The 19,067-nt window shown below is 45.5% G+C and overlaps 1 protein-coding gene across 6 annotated transcripts in view; it reads right to left on the bottom strand.

Annotated features, from left to right (window-relative positions):
- The window catches only part of D2HGDH (D-2-hydroxyglutarate dehydrogenase), a 68,941-nt gene that overhangs the window by 39,800 nt on the left and 10,074 nt on the right, over positions 1-19,067 (bottom strand). For 5 of the 6 annotated variants that reach the window (XM_030197141.1, XM_030197131.1, XM_030197156.1 and 2 more), the window contains exon 3: positions 2,098-2,513. In XM_030197141.1, coding sequence (XP_030053001.1) covers positions 2,098-2,513 — 416 coding nt within the window. Of the gene's footprint in view, positions 1-2,097; positions 2,514-16,943; positions 18,060-19,067 lie in introns of those variants that run through there. The other variant, XM_030197171.1, reaches the window with a different exon arrangement.

Here is a 19,067-nt window from a genome sequence, read left to right on the forward strand (position 1 = left end):
CTCTCAGGGGTGCCGCGGCAAATTCCGACCTCCCTCTTACTGCCACCCGAATCACTACTGCTGGATGGAAGGGGGAGAAAGGGGGAGGGCAGAGGCTGGATGAAAGTGGGAAGAGAAGGAGGGAAGAGGCTGGATGGAAGGAGGAGAGAGGGGAGGATGGAAGGGAGAGAGAATGAGGACAGAGGCTGGATGAAAGTGGAGAGAGAGGTAGGGCAGATGTTGGAAGAAAGTGAGGAGAGAGGAAGGGAGAGCAGAGGTTGGATGAAGGTGGGGAGAGAGGGAGGGCAGAGGATGGATGAAAGGGGGCGAAAGGACAGAGGCTGGAAGAAAGTGGCGAGAAAGGGAGGGATGGAAGGGAGAGAAAAGGAAGGCAGATGCTAGATGAAAAGGGGAGAGAGGGAGGGCAGAGGCTGGATGAAAGTGGCGAGAGAGAGAGAAGAATGGAAGGGAAAGGTAAAGAGAATGGAACTTGATACACTGCCTTTCTGTGTTTTTTTGCAACTACATTTAAAGCGATTTACATAGTATATACAGGTACTTGCCTAGAGTCACAAGGAGCTGTAGTGGGAACTGAACCCAGTTCCCCAGGATTAAGGTCCACTGCACTAACCACTAGGCTACTCCTCCACTCCAGAGAGAGAGAAGGAGGGAGACGCTGGATGGAAAGGGGGGAGAGGCAGGGACAGGGTGGGAGGGGGAGACTTGTGACCTGAGAAAGTTTGGGAACCACCAATATATGGTGAATTCTGGTGGTGTTATGCTAACAGTCTGCATTATTAAATACAAACTTTTGCCACGGTGAATCATAAGTAACATGGTCTAAAGAACTAAAACAACAAGACAGTAAGGCTTTCACTGTTAATGTCTCTCACCCACAACTCAAATACACCAACTAGACAGAAAGAATATGGAGCACTCTGATACATAGGATTGTTTTAGTAAATAACATAGAATATAACAGTATCTAAGCACTGTAAAGCCCATCCAGTCACATAACAGTGGCTCCCTTTCTCAAATACCACCACTACCAAACAGCAAACAACATGGCACTGCAATAAATAGGACTTATAAAATGATAACGAAAGGTAAATAAATATATAACCAATACATTATACATAAATACAATCAAAACAAATAAACTGACCAAACATTGATTCATTAAAAATTAAAAAGTCTTTATTATATTCAACAGGAAATTAAAAACAGGACATGATATTAGCATCAAAACACAGCTTATATATTTAAAAAGAAGTCCATAACAGATCAGATGCCCATCGTCAAGATACTTATATCAAAATCAGCCAGATATCCTTGGGTACAATGCCTATAAGTGACTTGCAAGTCACAAACGTAGCACCATTTCCATATACTTCACTTAAATTTTTTTTTTAATAGTGTAAATCCAGGTTTCCACCTCAGAGAGGTAATCACAATGCACTAGATTCAGCTTACAGCATCTTATTAAATAGCCTTTCATATAAAAGGGCAGTATAATTCAAAACTGCTCAAGTATAGAGATATTGGTAGAGGTTGCAGCAGCCATTTTGAGTGTGGAGCTGGTCCTACCTCACAGTCGCAAAATGGCTGCTGCAACCTCTAGCAGCAGTCTCGCAAAACTGCCGCTAGAAGTCATAGTAGCCATTTTGAGAGCAGAACAGGCACGGGCCGGAGCAAATGGAGATTGCTCCTGCCCCAGCTACACCCCTAGACCAACAAGGACTGTAAGGTAGGCCCAGGGGCCTACGAGTGGGTAGGTGAGGGGACATCAGCAACCGCCAAAAACAAGCAGCAGACTTTGATGGGACTGAAAATATGCCAAAAACAGATTTTGGGACCGCTTTGGCAACAAAACCAAATTCAGGCCCCTTCTTCTCTGAATGCTGGCTTTAAACTATACGCCCATAAGAGGCTCAGAATAGCAAGTCCATGAAATCTAACCTGAGATGTATTACTCTCAGTGGGCATCAGGCTAGTTCTGTATAAAAGTAGACTGCAATAGGTATCGTTGGGCATTTGGGCTATTTGATAAAGTACTGCAGATTGGCTTTTGGCATTTTGCAAAAGACACTAGACAATGATATACTGAAAAGCACCTACCTCGCACCATCTTGAGCCAATCCACATTGAATGGCTTCAGCATATCTGGATCTGTGATAACTCTGCCAGGAACTGTATGTTCAAAAAAGGCCAAATCTTTATCTGAAACATGTGAGAAAGGCAGCCTTTGCACACCATATCTTTCACTAGTAAGAGGTACCTCCCAGGCACCGGCAGAAGAAGTACAATAAAATACTCTGTTTCTGAAGAGACCAACATGCCACAGCTTTGTCACTCTGTGTCTGGAGTCCTTTGATGATTTCACCTTCCAGTTCTCATGGAACGTGGTATATGAAGCAGCACTAGCAAAGTGTGCCGAAGTCCAACCCTTGTAGCAGGTTATCCGCCATCTTGGTAAGATAGAGCAGCACCACATCAAACTGTGGTAGACAACAGAGGAACCAGCCATAGTTACCCTAAAATATAAAATCTAGTTTAGAACATGAGACTGCACTCCTGTTAGCCTATAAATATGTCCTTGGCTCTATGTGCATTCAGCCAGGCCACAAAAAAAACCCCAAAACAAAACAGAATTTGCATTTCCTTTAAATTCACTCTCTCAATTTGTCATCAGATCTGAAGTTGTGGACATCTAAAGGTGACCTAAATGCACACATTCCGAAATGTGCACTCTTTTCCGATAGTGGAACTACCATGCATGTAACCCCCCCTAAAATACAATTTTTAATTAAAATTTTTTTTTACATTTGTACCCCGCGCTTTCCCACTCATGGCAGGCTCAATGCGGCTTACATGGGGCAATGGAGGGTTAAGTGACTTGCCCAGAGTCACAAGGAGCTGCCTGTGCCTGAAGTGGGAATCGAACTCAGTTCCACAGTTCCCCAGGACCAAAGTCCACCACCCTAACCACTAGGCCACTCCTCCACTGTTGCTACTATTTGAGATTCTACATGGAACGTTGCTATTCCACTAGCAACATTCCATGTAGAAGTCGGCCCTTGCAGATCACCAATGTGGCCGCGCAGGCTTCTGTTTCTGTGAGTCTGACAAGAAGCAGAAGCCTGCGCAGCCTTCTACATGGAATGTTGCTAGTGGAATAGCAACATTCCATGTAGAATCTCCAATAGTATCTATTTTATTACATTTGTACCCCGCGCTTTCCCACTCATGGCAGGCTCAATGTGGCTTACACAGGGCAATGGAGGGTTAAGTGACTTGCCCAGAGTCACAAGGAGCTGCCTGTGCCTGAAGTGGGACTCAAACTCAGTTCCTCAGTTCCCCAGGACCAAAGTCCACCACCCTAACCACTCCTCCGCCTAAAAGATGAGGAGGAGCCAGTTCAGAAAGATCAGTGGTCTTCACTGTAAAATACATAGGAAGAACTGTGCCACACAGAGAGCTCCCTCTGGCTGGATCACTCGAACTGGATGCAGGTCGGGGCTGGAATAACTCCGGTACGCCGAGGGTACTCTTTCTCTGGGCACTCTCACTCAAAGGTTAGTCAGTAGTCTCAGTGTTCAGCTTCAACTTGCTTTACTATTCTGGGCTGTGTAATTAACGTACAGAAGTCAAGCTTGAATCCAGTGGCGTAGCCAGATAGCCAATTTAGGGTGGGCCCGAGGCCAAAGTGGGTGGGCCAAAAATTTCATCTCCACCCCTCCTCCACTCCCTCCTGGCACCTCTCTCAAGGTAAACAAAAGACCTGTGCGGCGGGGGGGGGGGGGGGGGATCCCTAAGCCCCATCAGCCAAAGACCTTCTCCCCGCTGAAGAAACTTATATCTTGGGTGGCTGACTGCAGTGTTCCTGAGCCCGTGGCAACTACTGGAAATCTACATGATAGCTAGTGGGGGAGGAGAGCTCCTTGGTTGTTCCTGCCCAATCAGTTCCTTGGTTAGATGCCTTCCATCAAGGTGGCTTGATGGCAACATCCTTGATCACTCTCTCCCACCACGGCTGCAATGGAAATTCTTGTCCTCCCTGCCGGCGCTGCCTCGGTCCCTGACCCTGCGTGCTACCCAGTAGTACCTTCGGTCCCTGCATTCTTTTCTTCGATCGTCGCCGGCAGCGCTGCCATTCATGCAGGTAGCTCCGCTCACCTCTGCCGCGTCCATCCGGCTCTCTGTAAACAGGAAGTGCATCAGAGCGGGCTGGATGGACACGGCAGAGAGGAGCGGAGCTGCCTGCGACGATCGAAGAAAAGAATGCAGGGACCGAAGGTACTACTGGGTAGCATGCAGGGACCGAGGCAGCGCCGCGGGTAGGACAAGAATTTCCATTGCGCCGAAGAAAAGGCAGCCAGCGACCTGCGACTCGAGGGATGTGGTGGGTGGGCCTGGATGGAAAGTGGGTGGGCCTGGGCCCATCCAGGCCCACCCTTGGCTATGCCCCTGCTTGAATCTACAAACACTTTCATTCACAGGGGCCAATCAAGACAATACAAGCAACATCATTTCTGCTGCCAGACTGACTGCACTCTTTGGTGCTGCATATCTGTGAAATGTAGACTTTGGAGAAAATCACAACCAGGGTATGCTTACAGATATTGGGTCATATGGCTGCTATAGTACATGCAATTCCTTTTGCTTGTCTGAAAATGAGATGGCCTCAACAGGATCTCAAGTTCCAATGTAACCAGTACATCCAACCTCTATCCTCCATACTACACCCTTTCCATCAGTTATGAAATATGATGTAGTGGTGGATGTCCGACAGCAACCTCACATGAGGTGTTTCCTTTGCTCCAACAGAATATTGTTTTGTCTTACAATGGATACTCCAAACACCAGGGGGAGCCTACGACTCACACCTCTCAAGGGGCCAGGTCAAAGTCTAAAGGCTGCCTCCATATTTACCTGGAGCTCTTAAATTTTGTGCCCAATTGTAAGTTTTATGTTAAACTGTACCTGCTGTACACTGCCTTGGGTGAGTCTCTTCATAAAGGCGGTTAATAAATCCCAATAAATAAATAACAATAACTTTGAAAAAAAACCCAAACAGTTCATAAACTTGTTAACTTGGTCTGTACAATTCAGGGTGTTTTTCTTCAGATGGTCAGCACAGTGAAAAACAGTCTCCACATGATATCAGAGCTTTCAAACTCAGAGTTCAGTTCTATCTTAAATCTCCTCTATTTGCAACCAGAACAAAGCACTTCTGAATGTCCTCTATTTGCAACCAGGGTATCAGCACGATAACCTCTGCACTGCTCCCCAGGGCCGTGCCAAGGGTCTGTGGCGCCCCCCTGCAGAACATCAGTTGGCGCCCCTAGCGCCCCCCGCAGACGAACAGTTGGCACGCGCGTGCCCCTCCCCCCGTGAAAATGATCGCTGCCCTCCCATCCACGCTCCTCTCTCCCCTGCCCTCCCGCTCCCATGTCCCAACTGCCCGCCCTCTTCTTCCCCTCCAAGATCCCTTTTAAATTTACCTCCGTCCGGCAGCGAAGGCGCAGCGTCAGTGAAGGAGGCAGCGCTCCCGATGTCTCTACTAGTCTTCCCTTCGCTCAATGTCCCGCCTTCTTCTGACATCATTTCCTTGACGTCAGAAGAAGGCGGAACACTGAGCGAAGGGAAGACTAGTAGAGACGTCGGGAGCGCCGCCTCCTTCACTGACGCTGCGCCTTCGCTGCCGGACGGAGGTAAATTTAAAAGGGATCTTGTTGGGGGGGAGAAGAGGGCGGGCAGTTGGGACATGGGAGTGGGAGAGCGAGGTAAGCATGGTGCGGCGGGGCGCCCCCCAGAGGACGGCGCCCTCCTGCCGTGCTTACCTCACTTACCGTGTTGGCACGGCCCTACTGCTCCCTATCAGTCCTCAACCATCTCCACACAATCTCTTCAAATGCTCTGTCCCATCCCGGAACAGGGGTCATTCACAGGTGCATCTTCTCCTACCTGGGGTGTATTGTCCCCCAAGCACTCCGTGTTCTTAGTTCAGGAACTCCCTGCAGGCACCCGCTGCCATGTAGCAAAGGTTTCCATTCACCACACACTGCAAAAATCTCCTCCTGCTTTAGTTCCCAGGACTTCCCCCTCAGTGCTATGGGTCTTCACGGGGGGGGGGGGGGGGGGGGGGGGGGGGGGGGCTACCAAAGACCAGAATTTTCTTCAAGCATTCCCTTTTATTAACTCTATGTCCTGCCCACTAGGGCTGGGCTTTACTCTGATTCTCTCACCAAGCTGTCAAAACCAGCTCTGTCTTCTTAGTAAACCCCACAAAATCCTACCACCTTCAGCCTTATGCTGAGCACTTTTTTTTTTTTTTTTTGGGGGGGGGGGGGGTCAAACGTGTAAACAGCTGCTTTGTAAAATCAATATTTACACTTGTATGCCAACCTCACTTGCAAATACTATTTATGCATGGATGCGCTTTTAAAATAGAGACCTTCATATCCTAAAGATGTGTACCCCTAGAAGAAAAGGAGGGAAAAGAGATAATCAGTTAGAAATTTTCAAATACATCCAAGGAATGAACATACATGAGGTAGGACTTTTTCAAATGAAGGTAATCTCGAGATGAGAGGGAAAGAGCGAATGCTCAGGAACAATTTTGGAAAATATTTTCTTGTGGAAAGGTTGGTGGATCCAAGGAACGGTTTCCCATTGGCAATAGTGAGGGCAATTTTTTTTTATTCACATTTCAGGAAAGCATACGACAAGCAAAGGAGTGAGAAAGAGCGTTAAGGAGTGAGAAAGAGCGTTAAGCCCTAACGTGCGCTTAGTACAGGTAAAAGGAAGCTTCCCATAGAGGCAAAAACTCACAATAGCAACTTTATTTTTACTTATTTGTTACATTTGTATCCCACATTTTCCCACCTATTTGCAGGCTCAATGTGGCTTACGTATTACCGGAGAGGCGTTTGCATACTCCGGTGTAAACAAATACAAAGTGATGTTGTGGTAAGAAATCTAGACTACCCCAACTTGTCATTTCGTCCTTTAGATTGTAAGCTCTCTTGAGCAGGGACTGCCCCTTTTTTGTTACATTGTACAGCGCTGCGTAACCCTAGTAGCACTATAGAAATGCCAAGTAGCAGTAGTAGTAGTAGTACAACCACATTAGGGAATCGTTCAACGGAAGAGTTGTGCTATTTCCATTTCGTACGTTAGGTATGTTGTGTTGCCGAGATCAGACGTTTATGATGGATTGGTCGAGTATATCAGAAGCAGAAAGCCTGCAAGGGAATCTGTGGGACCGTTAAATTATGTAGGAGCTAAAGGGGCACTCAGGGAGGACGAGGCCATAGCAGAGAAACTGAATTCTTTGCTTCGGTCTTTACAGAAGAAGATGTAAGAGATCTGTTTCAAGGGTGACGATGTGGAGGAACTGAAAGAAATCTTGGTGAACCTGTAAGACATAAAGAGTCAAGTTGACAAGTTAAAGAGTGATAAATCACCTGGACCAGATGATATACTGGGTACTGAAAGAACTCAAACATGAAATTGTTGACCTGCTGTTAGTGATCTGTAACCTGTCTTTAAATTCGTCCATTGTACCTGAAGATTGGAGGGTGGCCAATGTAACATTGATCTTTTTAAAACGGTTCCAGGGTGATCTGGGAAATTACAGACCAGTAAGCTCGATGTCAGTGCCGGGTAAAATAGTGGAAACTATTATAAAGAATAAAATTACAGAACACATAGATAAACATGGTTTAATGGGACAGAGTCAGCATGGATTCTGCCAAGGGAAGTCTTGCCTCACCGATCTGCTTCATTTTTTGAAAGTGTGAATAAACATGTCGATATAGGTGAGCTGGTTGATGTAGTGTATCTAGAATGTTAGAAAGCTTTTGACAAAGTTCCTCATGAGAGACTCCTGAGAAAATGAAAGAGTCATGAAATAGGAGGCAATGTTCTGTTGTGGGTTAGGACAGAAAACAGAGGGTAGGGTTAAATGACCATTTTTCTCAATGGAAGAGGGTGGAGTGCTACAGGGATCTATACTGGTACTGGTGATATTTAACATATTTATAAATGAACTGGAAATTGGAATGACATGTGAGGCGATTAAATTTGCAGATGACACAAAACCATTCAAGGTTGTTAAAACTTATGTGGACTGTGAAAAACTGCAGAAAGACCTTAGGAAATTGGAAGACTGGGCATCCAAATGGCAGATGAAAGTTAACGTGGACAAATGCAAAGTGAACAATTCCCCAATTTTATAGAATCAACTAAACGTATATTAATGGGCGTGGGAAGCAATAATCGCAAGATAACAGAAAATGTATACGCATCCCACTAAATATTATAGTACTAGGAAAAAAGGCCCGTTTCTGACACATATGAAACGGGCACTAGCAAGGTTTTCCTCGGAGTGTGTGTGTTTTACAGAGTGTGTGTGTGATAGAGAGAGTGAATGTGTGAGTGTGTGTGACAGAGAGAGTGAGACTGGGTGCGAGAGTGTGTGTGTGTGAGAATGAGAGTGTGTGCCAGGGCCCCCCCTCCCTCCCTCCTTCCCAGTTCCAGGGTGGCCCCACCCCCTCCCTCCCTCCCAGTTGCAGGATCGGCCCTCTCCCCCTCCCTCCCAGTTTCAGGGTCACCCCCTCCCTCCCTCCCAGTTCCTGGGTCCGCCCGCCCCCCCTCCAAGTTCCAGGGTCCGCCCATCCACCCTCCCAGTTCCAGGGTCATTGCCCCCCTCTCTCCCTCCCTCCCTCCCTTCCAGTTCCAGTGTCGTTGCCCCCCCTCTCCAGCCACCCTGCGATGTTTAACTGCAAAATTAGGGAGCTGTGTAATGTAATAAAACAACCTGCAACGTTGTGAAGCTGACTCCGTGGCTTCACTGAAGTGAAGGGTTCGTAAGGTTCGTCAGATTAGTCAGTCTGTTAACATCTCTCTCGGCCCCGCCCTCGCACCTCTGATAGGTCCGCCGCCCTCGTCATCACGTTTTGACGCGAGGGTGGGGCCGAGAGAGATGGTGACAGACTGACGAATCTGACGAACCTTACGAACCCTTCACTTCAGTGAAGCCACGGAGTCAGCTTGAGGTGCTTTTTATTATAGTAGAGACTTGCAAAAATCTTTATAAAGATTTTTGGTTAGGAAGGAAAAAGGCCTCAAAGAGCTCTTAGAATAAATTTCTTCAAATGAGCTAACCAGATCAAGTTGACCCTATCTTCATCATCGGCCGGAACCTAATTAGAACTTAAGCGCACAACTCACTAAGTGTATTCTGTAATGAAATGCGCTGAACTTCTAACGCATGCAGGCAAAAAGGGGTGTGGTTACAGGTAGGGAAATGGGCATTTTGAAATTTATGCACATAGTTATAGAATATGGTCCAGTGTACGTAAATCTACGCACTGGGACTTACGCCATGTTTTTGTTGGTGTAAATGGAAGCACATAGCTTTAGGCTCTGAGATATCAACTAAGCGTATTCTATATACCACGTTTAAATCTAGGCGCCACTTAAAGAATACGATTAGTCGGCACTGATCTTCGTGACGATTTTTTAGGCACCATATATAGAATCTTCCCCAATCTGCGGTAAAATATTTACGTTCCTTTTGTACAGCTTGATCTACATTATCACTGGAAGCACTTGATTGTTATTCTCAAGATTTTTCAAGTAAACAAATGTAACACTTTTAATAAAAAAATATGATTAAAAACAAAAGTTCACCAGTAGCTAGTGGAACATTTAACTATGTGATTATTTTCAAAACTTTACTGACAGCATTAAGCTGATTAAAATTGCCAAACATCCTGATACTATCCATATAAGAAGGGGCTGAGTCAACACAGAAATCAGACTACATACACTCAAGTGTATTTATATCATCATCCTTTCACCCATTAGTCCTTATACCTTTACATAAGTACAGATTAAGTCAGACACTGGCACCCATGTTTAAATTAATCTGGTCACCGCTCCAATTAAATACTAACCTTTATATTTCATACAATAGAAATCACTGGGCACAGGTCATACAAACAAACAAGCAAGCAAGCAAAAAAAGCAAATCTGGAGTGCTCCTTGATAAGAAGCAGGCTTCAATTAATTTCTGCTTGGAATAATTTTCTTTCCTTTAACTCTGTGTAAACAACTCCAGCAATCAGAGAACATAGTAGATGACGGCAGAAAAAGACCTGCACGGTCCATCCAGTCTGCCCAACAAGATAAATTCATATGTGCTACTTTTTATTTGTACCTGTCCTCTTCAGGGCACATATTCAGGTCTTCCAGTCTCTTCTCTTATGTCCTTTGGCACAAGCCCCATATCATTCTTGTCGCCTTCCTCTGAACCGCTTCAAGTCTTCTTACATCTTTAGCAAGATACGGCCTCCAAAACTAAACACAATACTCCAGGTGGGGCCTCACCAACGACTTGTACAGGAGCATCAACACCTCCTTTCTTCTGCTGGTTACACCTCTCTCTATACAGCCTAGCATCCTTCTGGCTATGGGCACCACCTCATCACACTCATCGCCTTCAGATCCTCAAATACTATCACCCCAAGATACTTCTCCCTGTCTATGCACATCAGCTCCTCACTATCTAGCACATATGTCTCCCTTAGATTTCTATTCCCTAAGTGCATCACTTTGCACTTCTTAGCACTGAATTTTAATTTCTAAACATTAGGCCATTCTTCTAACTTCTTCAGATCCTTTTTCATGTTTTCCACTCTCTCTCCACTCTATTACAAATCTTGGTATCATCCACAAAAGGGCGGACCTTACTTTCTAAACCTTCGGCAATATTGCTCACAAATATATTAAATAGAATCGGCCCCAGTACCGATTCTTGAGGCACTCCACTACTCATCTTTCCTTCTTCTTAGTGAATTCTATTAACCATCACCCTCAAGCGTCTGTCAACCAGTTCACCACTTTGGGACCTAATTTCAGCCTGTCAAGTTTATTCAAGAGCCTCCTATGAGGAACCGTGTCAAAGGCTTTGCTGAAATCTAAGTAGATCACATTTAGTACAGGTCCTTGATCCAGTTCTCTGGTCACCCAGTCAAATTCAATCAGATTCCTTTGGCGTGATTTACCATGTTGTCTCAGAACAATCAGAGAACACAAGTATATGAACTTAATCAAAACAGATACTTTTTCATGGGAAACCAGGAACACTCTATTACTTATAATAAATTAAATAGATACTTGATTATAAAAGGAAAAAAACAGGGTCTAAACTGGCAGAGGTAAAAAGCAGGCTAGAAGTGAGCCCTCCAGGGACAGAGAAATGCCCAGTGTATCTGAATGTAACTCACCATGAGCTACTACTGAAAAAAGGTGTGAGGAAAATCCAAATAAATAGAACTATTAAGGAGACACACTGGCAACAACAGTCAGGTATGGTTAAACGTACGTGGCACCTTTAAATCTCCGTTAACCACCAAAGGTTAAATAGCAGTAAAGAGCTGCCAGAGAGCAGAAGGATTTGAAGATCAGATTGCATGTGAAAGGAAAGCAGTGGTTTTCAAACAGAGGGTTGCGAAATGAAAGTAAATTATGCAGCATGGGAAACTGTAGTTCCGGTGGTGGGAGGGGTAAACTCAGATGTAGCACTCAGGCGACTGCATTGGATTTTGTGAACCTGAACTGGCAAGAGAAGGAAATTGCTGGTTTTGGGGTTCTGACACCTCAGTAGGGGAGTAGCCAGACAACAGATTTTGGGTGAGCCTAGGCAAGAAGTGGGTCGGCACCAAGTGTTCTCCTCCCCTCCCCCCCAAAATAATATCTCAGCTGGTGGGAAAACACTTCTTTCCACATTGGCAGTCTGCAGCAGGCATTCACTGAAAACTGAGTATGTGCAGGTGCCGGTATTGTGGACAGTAGCGTTTTTGTTACCATCAGGGGGAAGTGTTCAGGTGGCAGAGCTTGAGATCCTCACCAGCTACCACTAAATGTGTGCTACTGTTGGGTGGGCCTGAACCCTAAGTAGGTGGGCCCTGGCTCAACCTAGGCCCACCTGTGGCTACGTCACTGCACCTCAGTATCAGCAACAGTGGCTGTAGTAGGCAAAGAGAGGAAGAAAACAGCAGCTGCGTTAGTTGCAGCCATTCGCTTTTCCTGGTTGACAGAGGGGTTAGTTTAGAAAAGCAGTGGCCAAGGGCAGCTCAGAGTCATCTGCTGCCTGATGAGGGGATGAGATGGTGCCTTACCCTGCCACCTCAGCACCCAAAAGGGCTGCACTCTCCAAGGATAGGCAATGGCACAGTCTCTTTGTTTTAGTGATAACTTTTTATTGGACTGACTTCATTAATATAGCCCTTTTATCAACCAGGAAGATCTCTCCTGCACCTTATTTGTTCCACGTCAATCAGAATCATGCTTGGATTTTGTGCCATGAACTTTCATTTTCACTACCTGGGTAATTTCCCACTATTTTATAGTAACTGCCCCACCACAAAAACTACCCCCAACCAGTGACGTAGCCACAGGTGGGCCTGAGTGGGCCGGGGCCCACCCACTTAGGGCTCAGGCCCACCCAACAGTAGCAGACATTTAGCGGCAGCTGGTGGGGATCCCAAGCTCTGCCTGCTGAAGATGTCCCCCTGATGGTAACAAAAACGTTACTCTCCACAATACTGGCACCTGTGCATGCTCAGTTTTCAGCGTCTGCGTGCTGCAGACTGCCAAGGTGGAAAGAAGCGTTTTTCCGCCAGCTGTTTTGGTGGTGGGGTGGAGGGGGAGGAGAACACTTGGTGCCCACCCAATTCTTGCCTAGGCCCACCCAAAAGCTGTTGTCTGGCTACGCCCCTGCCCCCAACTGCCCCAGGGCTGGCACTGCCTCTAGGTGACCTAGGCATCCACTTAGGGTGGCAGCATTTGGGGGCAGCAGCACAGCAAGGGAACACCTCCTCCTCTCCCCTTCTCACATCCTGTGTCTGACATCTCCCCCCCCCCTCTTCTCTTTCCATACTGCCACTGCCCTACCTCTTGCCAGACCTGTGCCGAAGTTCCAAGCAGACTCAGAATTGGCACAGAACCTTTTCAAACAGGACTGCACTCAGACTGTGTAGCACCCTGTCCTTCCCTCAATAGGAACCCCTGTGTTGGAGGAGGACAGAATGTGGCAACGCTCGAGTGTGGGCCTGTGTTTTGAGGTCACATGCTGTCACTAAGTCTGCTTGCAACTTCAGTCTGGTTGTGGGAAAAGATAGGACAGCTGTGGCAGGGAAGATGGGGGAGGGGGAAGATGCTGGATTTGGGATTAGATTAGAGAAGGGGAGAGGAGATGCTCAATGGTGGGGGTAGAGCATGGAAAGGGGGGCATGCTGGCCACCTAAGGAGGTAGGGAGGAGGCGGGGGATGCTGGCCACCTGGGGGGAGGGTAGGAGAGGAAGTGGGGTGCTGACCACTTGGGGGGAGGAATAGGGAAGGGGAAATGCTGGACTATGGGGGGTAGAGCCTTGAGTTGCCCTACGGGAGGCAGGCACAAGACTGAAGGTTTTCCAAGGGTATCACATACCTCCGGGCCAACCCTGCAAACTGCTCCTACCTCCCAAAACTACCCACAAACTAACTGCTCCCCAAAACTGCCTCATCCCCCAAAATAAACCCCCCCCCCAAATCCCTGCAACTGCCCCAACAAACATACATAGGTACACCTGCAGAAGGGTTGGAAAGAATACCAATTAGCTATACACTTGTTTACTTTTGCTCATTCTGGTCTGTCTTGCAGAAGGTAGGGAGATAGCTAGTATTAAGCTGTCCAATAAAATAATATCACCTTTCTTATTTTTGGTCTTTTGCGTGTTTTTAAAAAAAAATTAACATTAATTGCTGTGCATTCAAGTGGACTAATGTGACATACAAACACTCTCTCCCTAGGCCCAATCTAACTCCATCTGCTTCAACTCTCCTATATGTTCAGCTGCAGATGTAGAGCAGTTCAACAAAATATTTACAAACCATTCTGCATTTTTTTATCTTCTTTCATTTCTTTCATCTTGCCTTCTTCAGTTTATTTTCATTTTTGTTTATTCTTTTATTTGCTTTCCGTTTTCATTTTGATTTTTCCTGTCCCCTTTTAGTTTCTAAGTTTCTTTATTCTGTTAACTATTCTCTCGGCCTTTCCAGTTTTCCCGACCCTGCTGTAATCGCTGTTCTTCTATTCATTTAATTCATTATGTCCCATTTTATTTGTTCTCCCCTCATCATTCACTGCTGGTAGTGCTGGCACTTTTGGCTGGCAAAGTGATGTAGCCACTGGAGGGGGGGGGAGTGGGCTATTTCTTGCTGTCCCCTAAAAATTTGGCTCCTGAGGTGACTACCTCACTTTCAGGCTCATTTTCGAAGGAGATGGACGTCCATCTTTCAACATAAATCGGAACATGGACGTCCAAATCAGTATAACTGAATCCCGATTTTGGACGTCTCCAACTGCAGTCCGTTGCAAGGACGTCCAAATTTCAAGGGAGCATGTCGGAGGCATGGTGAAGGCTGGACTTGGGCATGCCTAAGACTTGGACGTCTTTGAGCCATAATCGAAAAAAGCAAGGATGTCCTAAAGTAAAACTCGAACGTTTTCACCTGGACGTGCTTTTTTTTTTTAGGAATAAGGCACAAAAAGGTGCTCGAAATGACCAGATGACCACCGGAGGGAATCGGGGATGACCTCCCGTTACTCCCCCAGTGGTCACTAACCCCCTCCCACCCTCAAAAAACATCTTTAAAAATATTTCGTGCCAGCCTAAGATGTCATACTCAGGTCCTTGACAGCGCATGCAGGTCCCTGGAGCAGTTTTAGTGGGTACTGCAGTGCACTTCAGACAGGTGGACCCAGGTCCTTACCCCCCCCCCCCCCCCACCTGTTACATTTGTGGAGGAAACAGTGAGCCCTCCAAAACCCACCAGAAACCCACTGTACCCACATATAGGTGCCCCCTTCACCCATAAGGGCTATAGGTAGTGGTGTACAGTTGGGGGTAGTGAGTTTTTTTTTTTTTGGGGGGGGGTTGGGGGGCTCAGCACACAAGGCAAGGGAGCTATGTACCTGGGAGCATTTTATGAAGTCCACTGCAGTGCCCCCTAGAGTGCCTGGTTGGTGTCCTGGCATGTCAGGGGGACCAGTGCACTAGAAATGCTGGCTCCTCCTACGTCAAGCGTTTAGCTCTGTGATCCTAGCAGGAGAGTGCAGTTGAAGACGTCCTCCTCAAGACTCCACAAAGGACGTCCTTCATAAACCTCCCTTTCTAACAAAAGATCCCCTTTAGCTCAGCAGAGAGACCTGGGCCCGCCCCCAGCTGGGGGAAACAGAGGAAGGGAGGGGGACGGGGGCAGCTTAAAGTTTTTTACAGAACCGGGAAATTGGCTTCAGAGGACAGCAGAGTGTTAACTTTCAAATAAAAAAGTTTTCAAAACCTTTCTAAAGGATAGATATGAAGGTAAGCAGTTTAGTAGTCGAGAACATATATACCAAATTCTTGCCGTCTGAAATGGAAAAGAATATTCAAGAATAGATTTAAAACAAATATTTTTAGAAGCAGGAGGCGGAGCTGTGGGAGAAGGAGAAATAGAGAGAGAGGAAGGGAGGGGGGCCGTGGCTGCTACAGTTTTGAGTTTTCTTTTGATTTTTTTTTTTATTTAATACAGGGGGAAGCGGGGAGCAGCGTCGACCTCTGGCAGGGGGGGGGGGGGGGCAAAGGCTTCCATACAGGATGCTCCTGACGAGCGCCTTTGCCCCCTCCTGATCGTTTTTTGCTTTTTTTTTTCAATTTTATGCAGGGGGAAGTGGGGAGCCACGTATTTGTGTGGGTTTTTTTTTATTTTCAAACATGCCAGCTTGGATTTTTATGCTGCAGGGAGAAGCGGGGAGCAGTGTCTGTATGACAGCTCAGGCCTTAACGATAGGTCTGACTTCACGTTAAATATATCACGGTAAATGATTCGTTGCAATCGTCGGTATGGTTAGTGCATTGCGAATTGTTCACATTTCAATTGGAAGTGACTTGTTTGCATTCCATTTTCGTTAGCTGCTAGCGTCGTCGGAAAATGGCCTTTAATGCATGCTATGGTTGAAAATTTCTTCGTTAAAGGGTCGTTAAAGTTTTGTGCATCTGGGCCTGAGTATCTGGGTGTGGTCTGCTCAGCACGGTTTAACAGGCAGGGGCCTCTCCCATCTGATCAAATAGCTTTGAATATCTACCCCTTCCCCCAGAGTTCAAAGGAGAACCCCCTTTAGAGAGCTATAATGCAACAAGCAGACCTCATACCTAGGTGATTGTACTATTTAAACCCTGTGCAAGTGTACTGTATCCTTACTGCTGTTTGTTCCCCTCTTATGTCTACGTATTTAAGTGGACAAAAGGGATAACCATGGTACATCACTTTAAGAGAATGATAAAACCAATAAGCAGGCTCAGAGTTATGTACGATGCAGAAAAATGCAACCACCAACGGGTCTGAAGGCCCTTTTCAAAAAGTGTTGAAAACTATACTGCAGTATAGTATAGTTTGCACAATTTGTCCAGTTACTGTAAAAGTTCTGCTCAAAGGCTTACGATTCCTTTGCCAAGGATCTGGTTGTTAGTGTTTAACGTCTCCTGAGTGGAGGTCTAGCCTAATGGTTAGTGTAGCAGCCTGAGAACCAGGGGAACTACGTTCAATTTCCACTGCAGCTGCTTGTGACTCTGGGCAAGTCACTTAAAATAAGTATTTGTATTTAATACGTAAACCAATTTGATTGTAACCACAGAAAGGTGGTACATCAAATCCCATCCCCTTCTTACTTTCCTTGGGATGTTATACTCAAATGCTGACGCTCAAATGAAATAGTAATTTACACAGGAGAAAAACAGAAGAACAATCCTCCATAGTCCATGTCGAGTCTAGTGAAAAGCTTCATTAAAGGGTTTTTTTGGCACCTCGGGTGTGAAAATATTGTCTATAGTAATTTACACAACCAGGAAGCAAAGGCAGAAACAGGATCATAAAAACTTTACTGTCATCATCTTTTCACATAAGAAATTCCATTATTGTGCAGCTCTAGATCACCAGAGTCTGCTTCAACCAGCGCACTCTCGATTTCATCTGGGCAAAACATTCTGCCGGTAAGATTATTCTGCAGCTTCTCACACATTTCAGCTGGCAGATATCGATCGGCCAAATCAAGACTACAAGATTCAATCACACCATTCACTACATTCATATGTAACTTAACGTTGACTCTAGATTGCTGATAGACCAGTTGAAAGCACGAACTAACACTAAACTTTGGCGTTTTTCCATAAATCCAACGCCAACTCTGTAGTTCGGTGTATTTGTTTCCAATTCCAGGGAACACAGCCTCGTCCATGGGGTCCACCAGCTTAACCTGACGGTCGATTTGATGCTGTGCAGCATATTCTGTTGCCATGGCAATCATGACAGCTTCACAAGTTAAAGCTGGATCCACATCCAGGAGATTTTTTACTGAAGCAGGCACACTAGTCGTGGCATTGCTCTTTATGCCATGATAATGACTTTTCAGTGCTGCCGGTAGAAGAGATCTGTCTGCACTGCACAGTAAGGTACAGTGGTGATAAGCAACAGTCCTCCCAATTTTTGCAGCAGTACCTGAAATTTTAAAATTCCCATCTAATACTAGATCGTATCTCTTCGTGGCAGACACAGCCAGCTCGGGCTGCACTGTTCTAAGAGCCTTTATAACTAGATTGAGGTTTTCTATTCTGTCATATTTTTTCTTTGATGTAAAGAAAGTGAAGTTGACGTTGCCCAGGTCGTGATAGACTGCGCCACCTCCACTCCTCCTCCTGGCCAGTTGTATCCCTCTCTGTTTCATTAACTTGAGGTTACATTCCACCCAGGGGTTCTGGTGTCGGCCAATCACGACAGCTGGGGAATTTTTCCAAATGAAAAGGACATGTCTGTCCTTCAAGTCCATATTGTCATGGATCCAGTCTTCCACAGCCAAATTTGCATAAACATCGCTGGAGACAGACTGTAGGATGATCCCTCCTTTCACTGGACTCCTGAAACCAGTACTTGAGATTTTGCGTAGACAAACGATTGGCTGGTAGTTTTTCAAAATGGATCTGGTCAACATGCTTTTAATAAAAAGAAAGAAACTCATTGATATTTTGTTCATAAACAAACAGCCACACTATCAGTACTGTACAAATAAATCCATATTTAAATGCATTCCGCTATAAATTTTATTTTGTTAATAAATTGTTGTTTTCCTTAAAAATCTCCATCAACCCCAGATGACAAATCTGGGCAAATCACATGCCTTCACTGTCCAGCTAACAAGGGTGAGTGAAGATACAGGTGCAACTGTCCTCCCGCACCTCTAGAATCAAGTGTTTTACCTAAATGATGACAGTCAGCTTCTACCGTCCCTCAGAACTTTGACAAAAAACTCTTTCAGAGAAATTCGTTTAAATAAAATATTATTCATAGTGTAAAAACAATTTGATAATTTTCCATATTTATAAATTGGTTTTCTACAATGTTCTCTTTATAAAGAATGCTACCTTCTACTTAATATCCCCCTTTTTCATTTTATACCTCTAGAAAAAAAAAGGCTAAGAAACATTTACCTTATTAGTAACTAGCTGTATCTCTAAAATACTTAATACTACAGTTTTGTTTGCTGCAGGAAACAGAAGTGGTAAGAAGTGAAACAAGTAAGAAACCTACTGGTTCAGCAATGATAACAACAAATAAATATACTACAGAAGCCCAGCTCAAAGGCAAGAGCTGAATCTTGCCATGTGGAGGACCCTTAATCTACACACAGGAAAGGAGATTTTCAAACCCCCCGTTTCTGGGGGTAAAGTACCATTTTACTCATGGAAATGACTTTCAAAATTAGCCTTCCCTGTAATTTCAGTGGTAAAATCCACATACCCTTCCTTCCCCGTTGTTTCTCCCACTCGATCATGCTTCTGTTTCAGACGCATGCTTTCACAGTGAGTCGAGACTAAGAGGATGGTGGTAAATGCGATTCACTCTTAAGAAAGAAAGAAAGAAAGAAAGGTGAGTAGTGGAATGCCTCAAGGAACCATCCTGGGGCCAATTTTGTTCAGTATCTTTGTGAGTGATATTACCAA

The sequence above is a fragment of the Microcaecilia unicolor genome, chromosome 1, assembly GCF_901765095.1.
Source record: "Microcaecilia unicolor chromosome 1, aMicUni1.1, whole genome shotgun sequence".
Taxonomy (NCBI): Eukaryota; Metazoa; Chordata; class Amphibia; order Gymnophiona; family Siphonopidae; genus Microcaecilia; species Microcaecilia unicolor.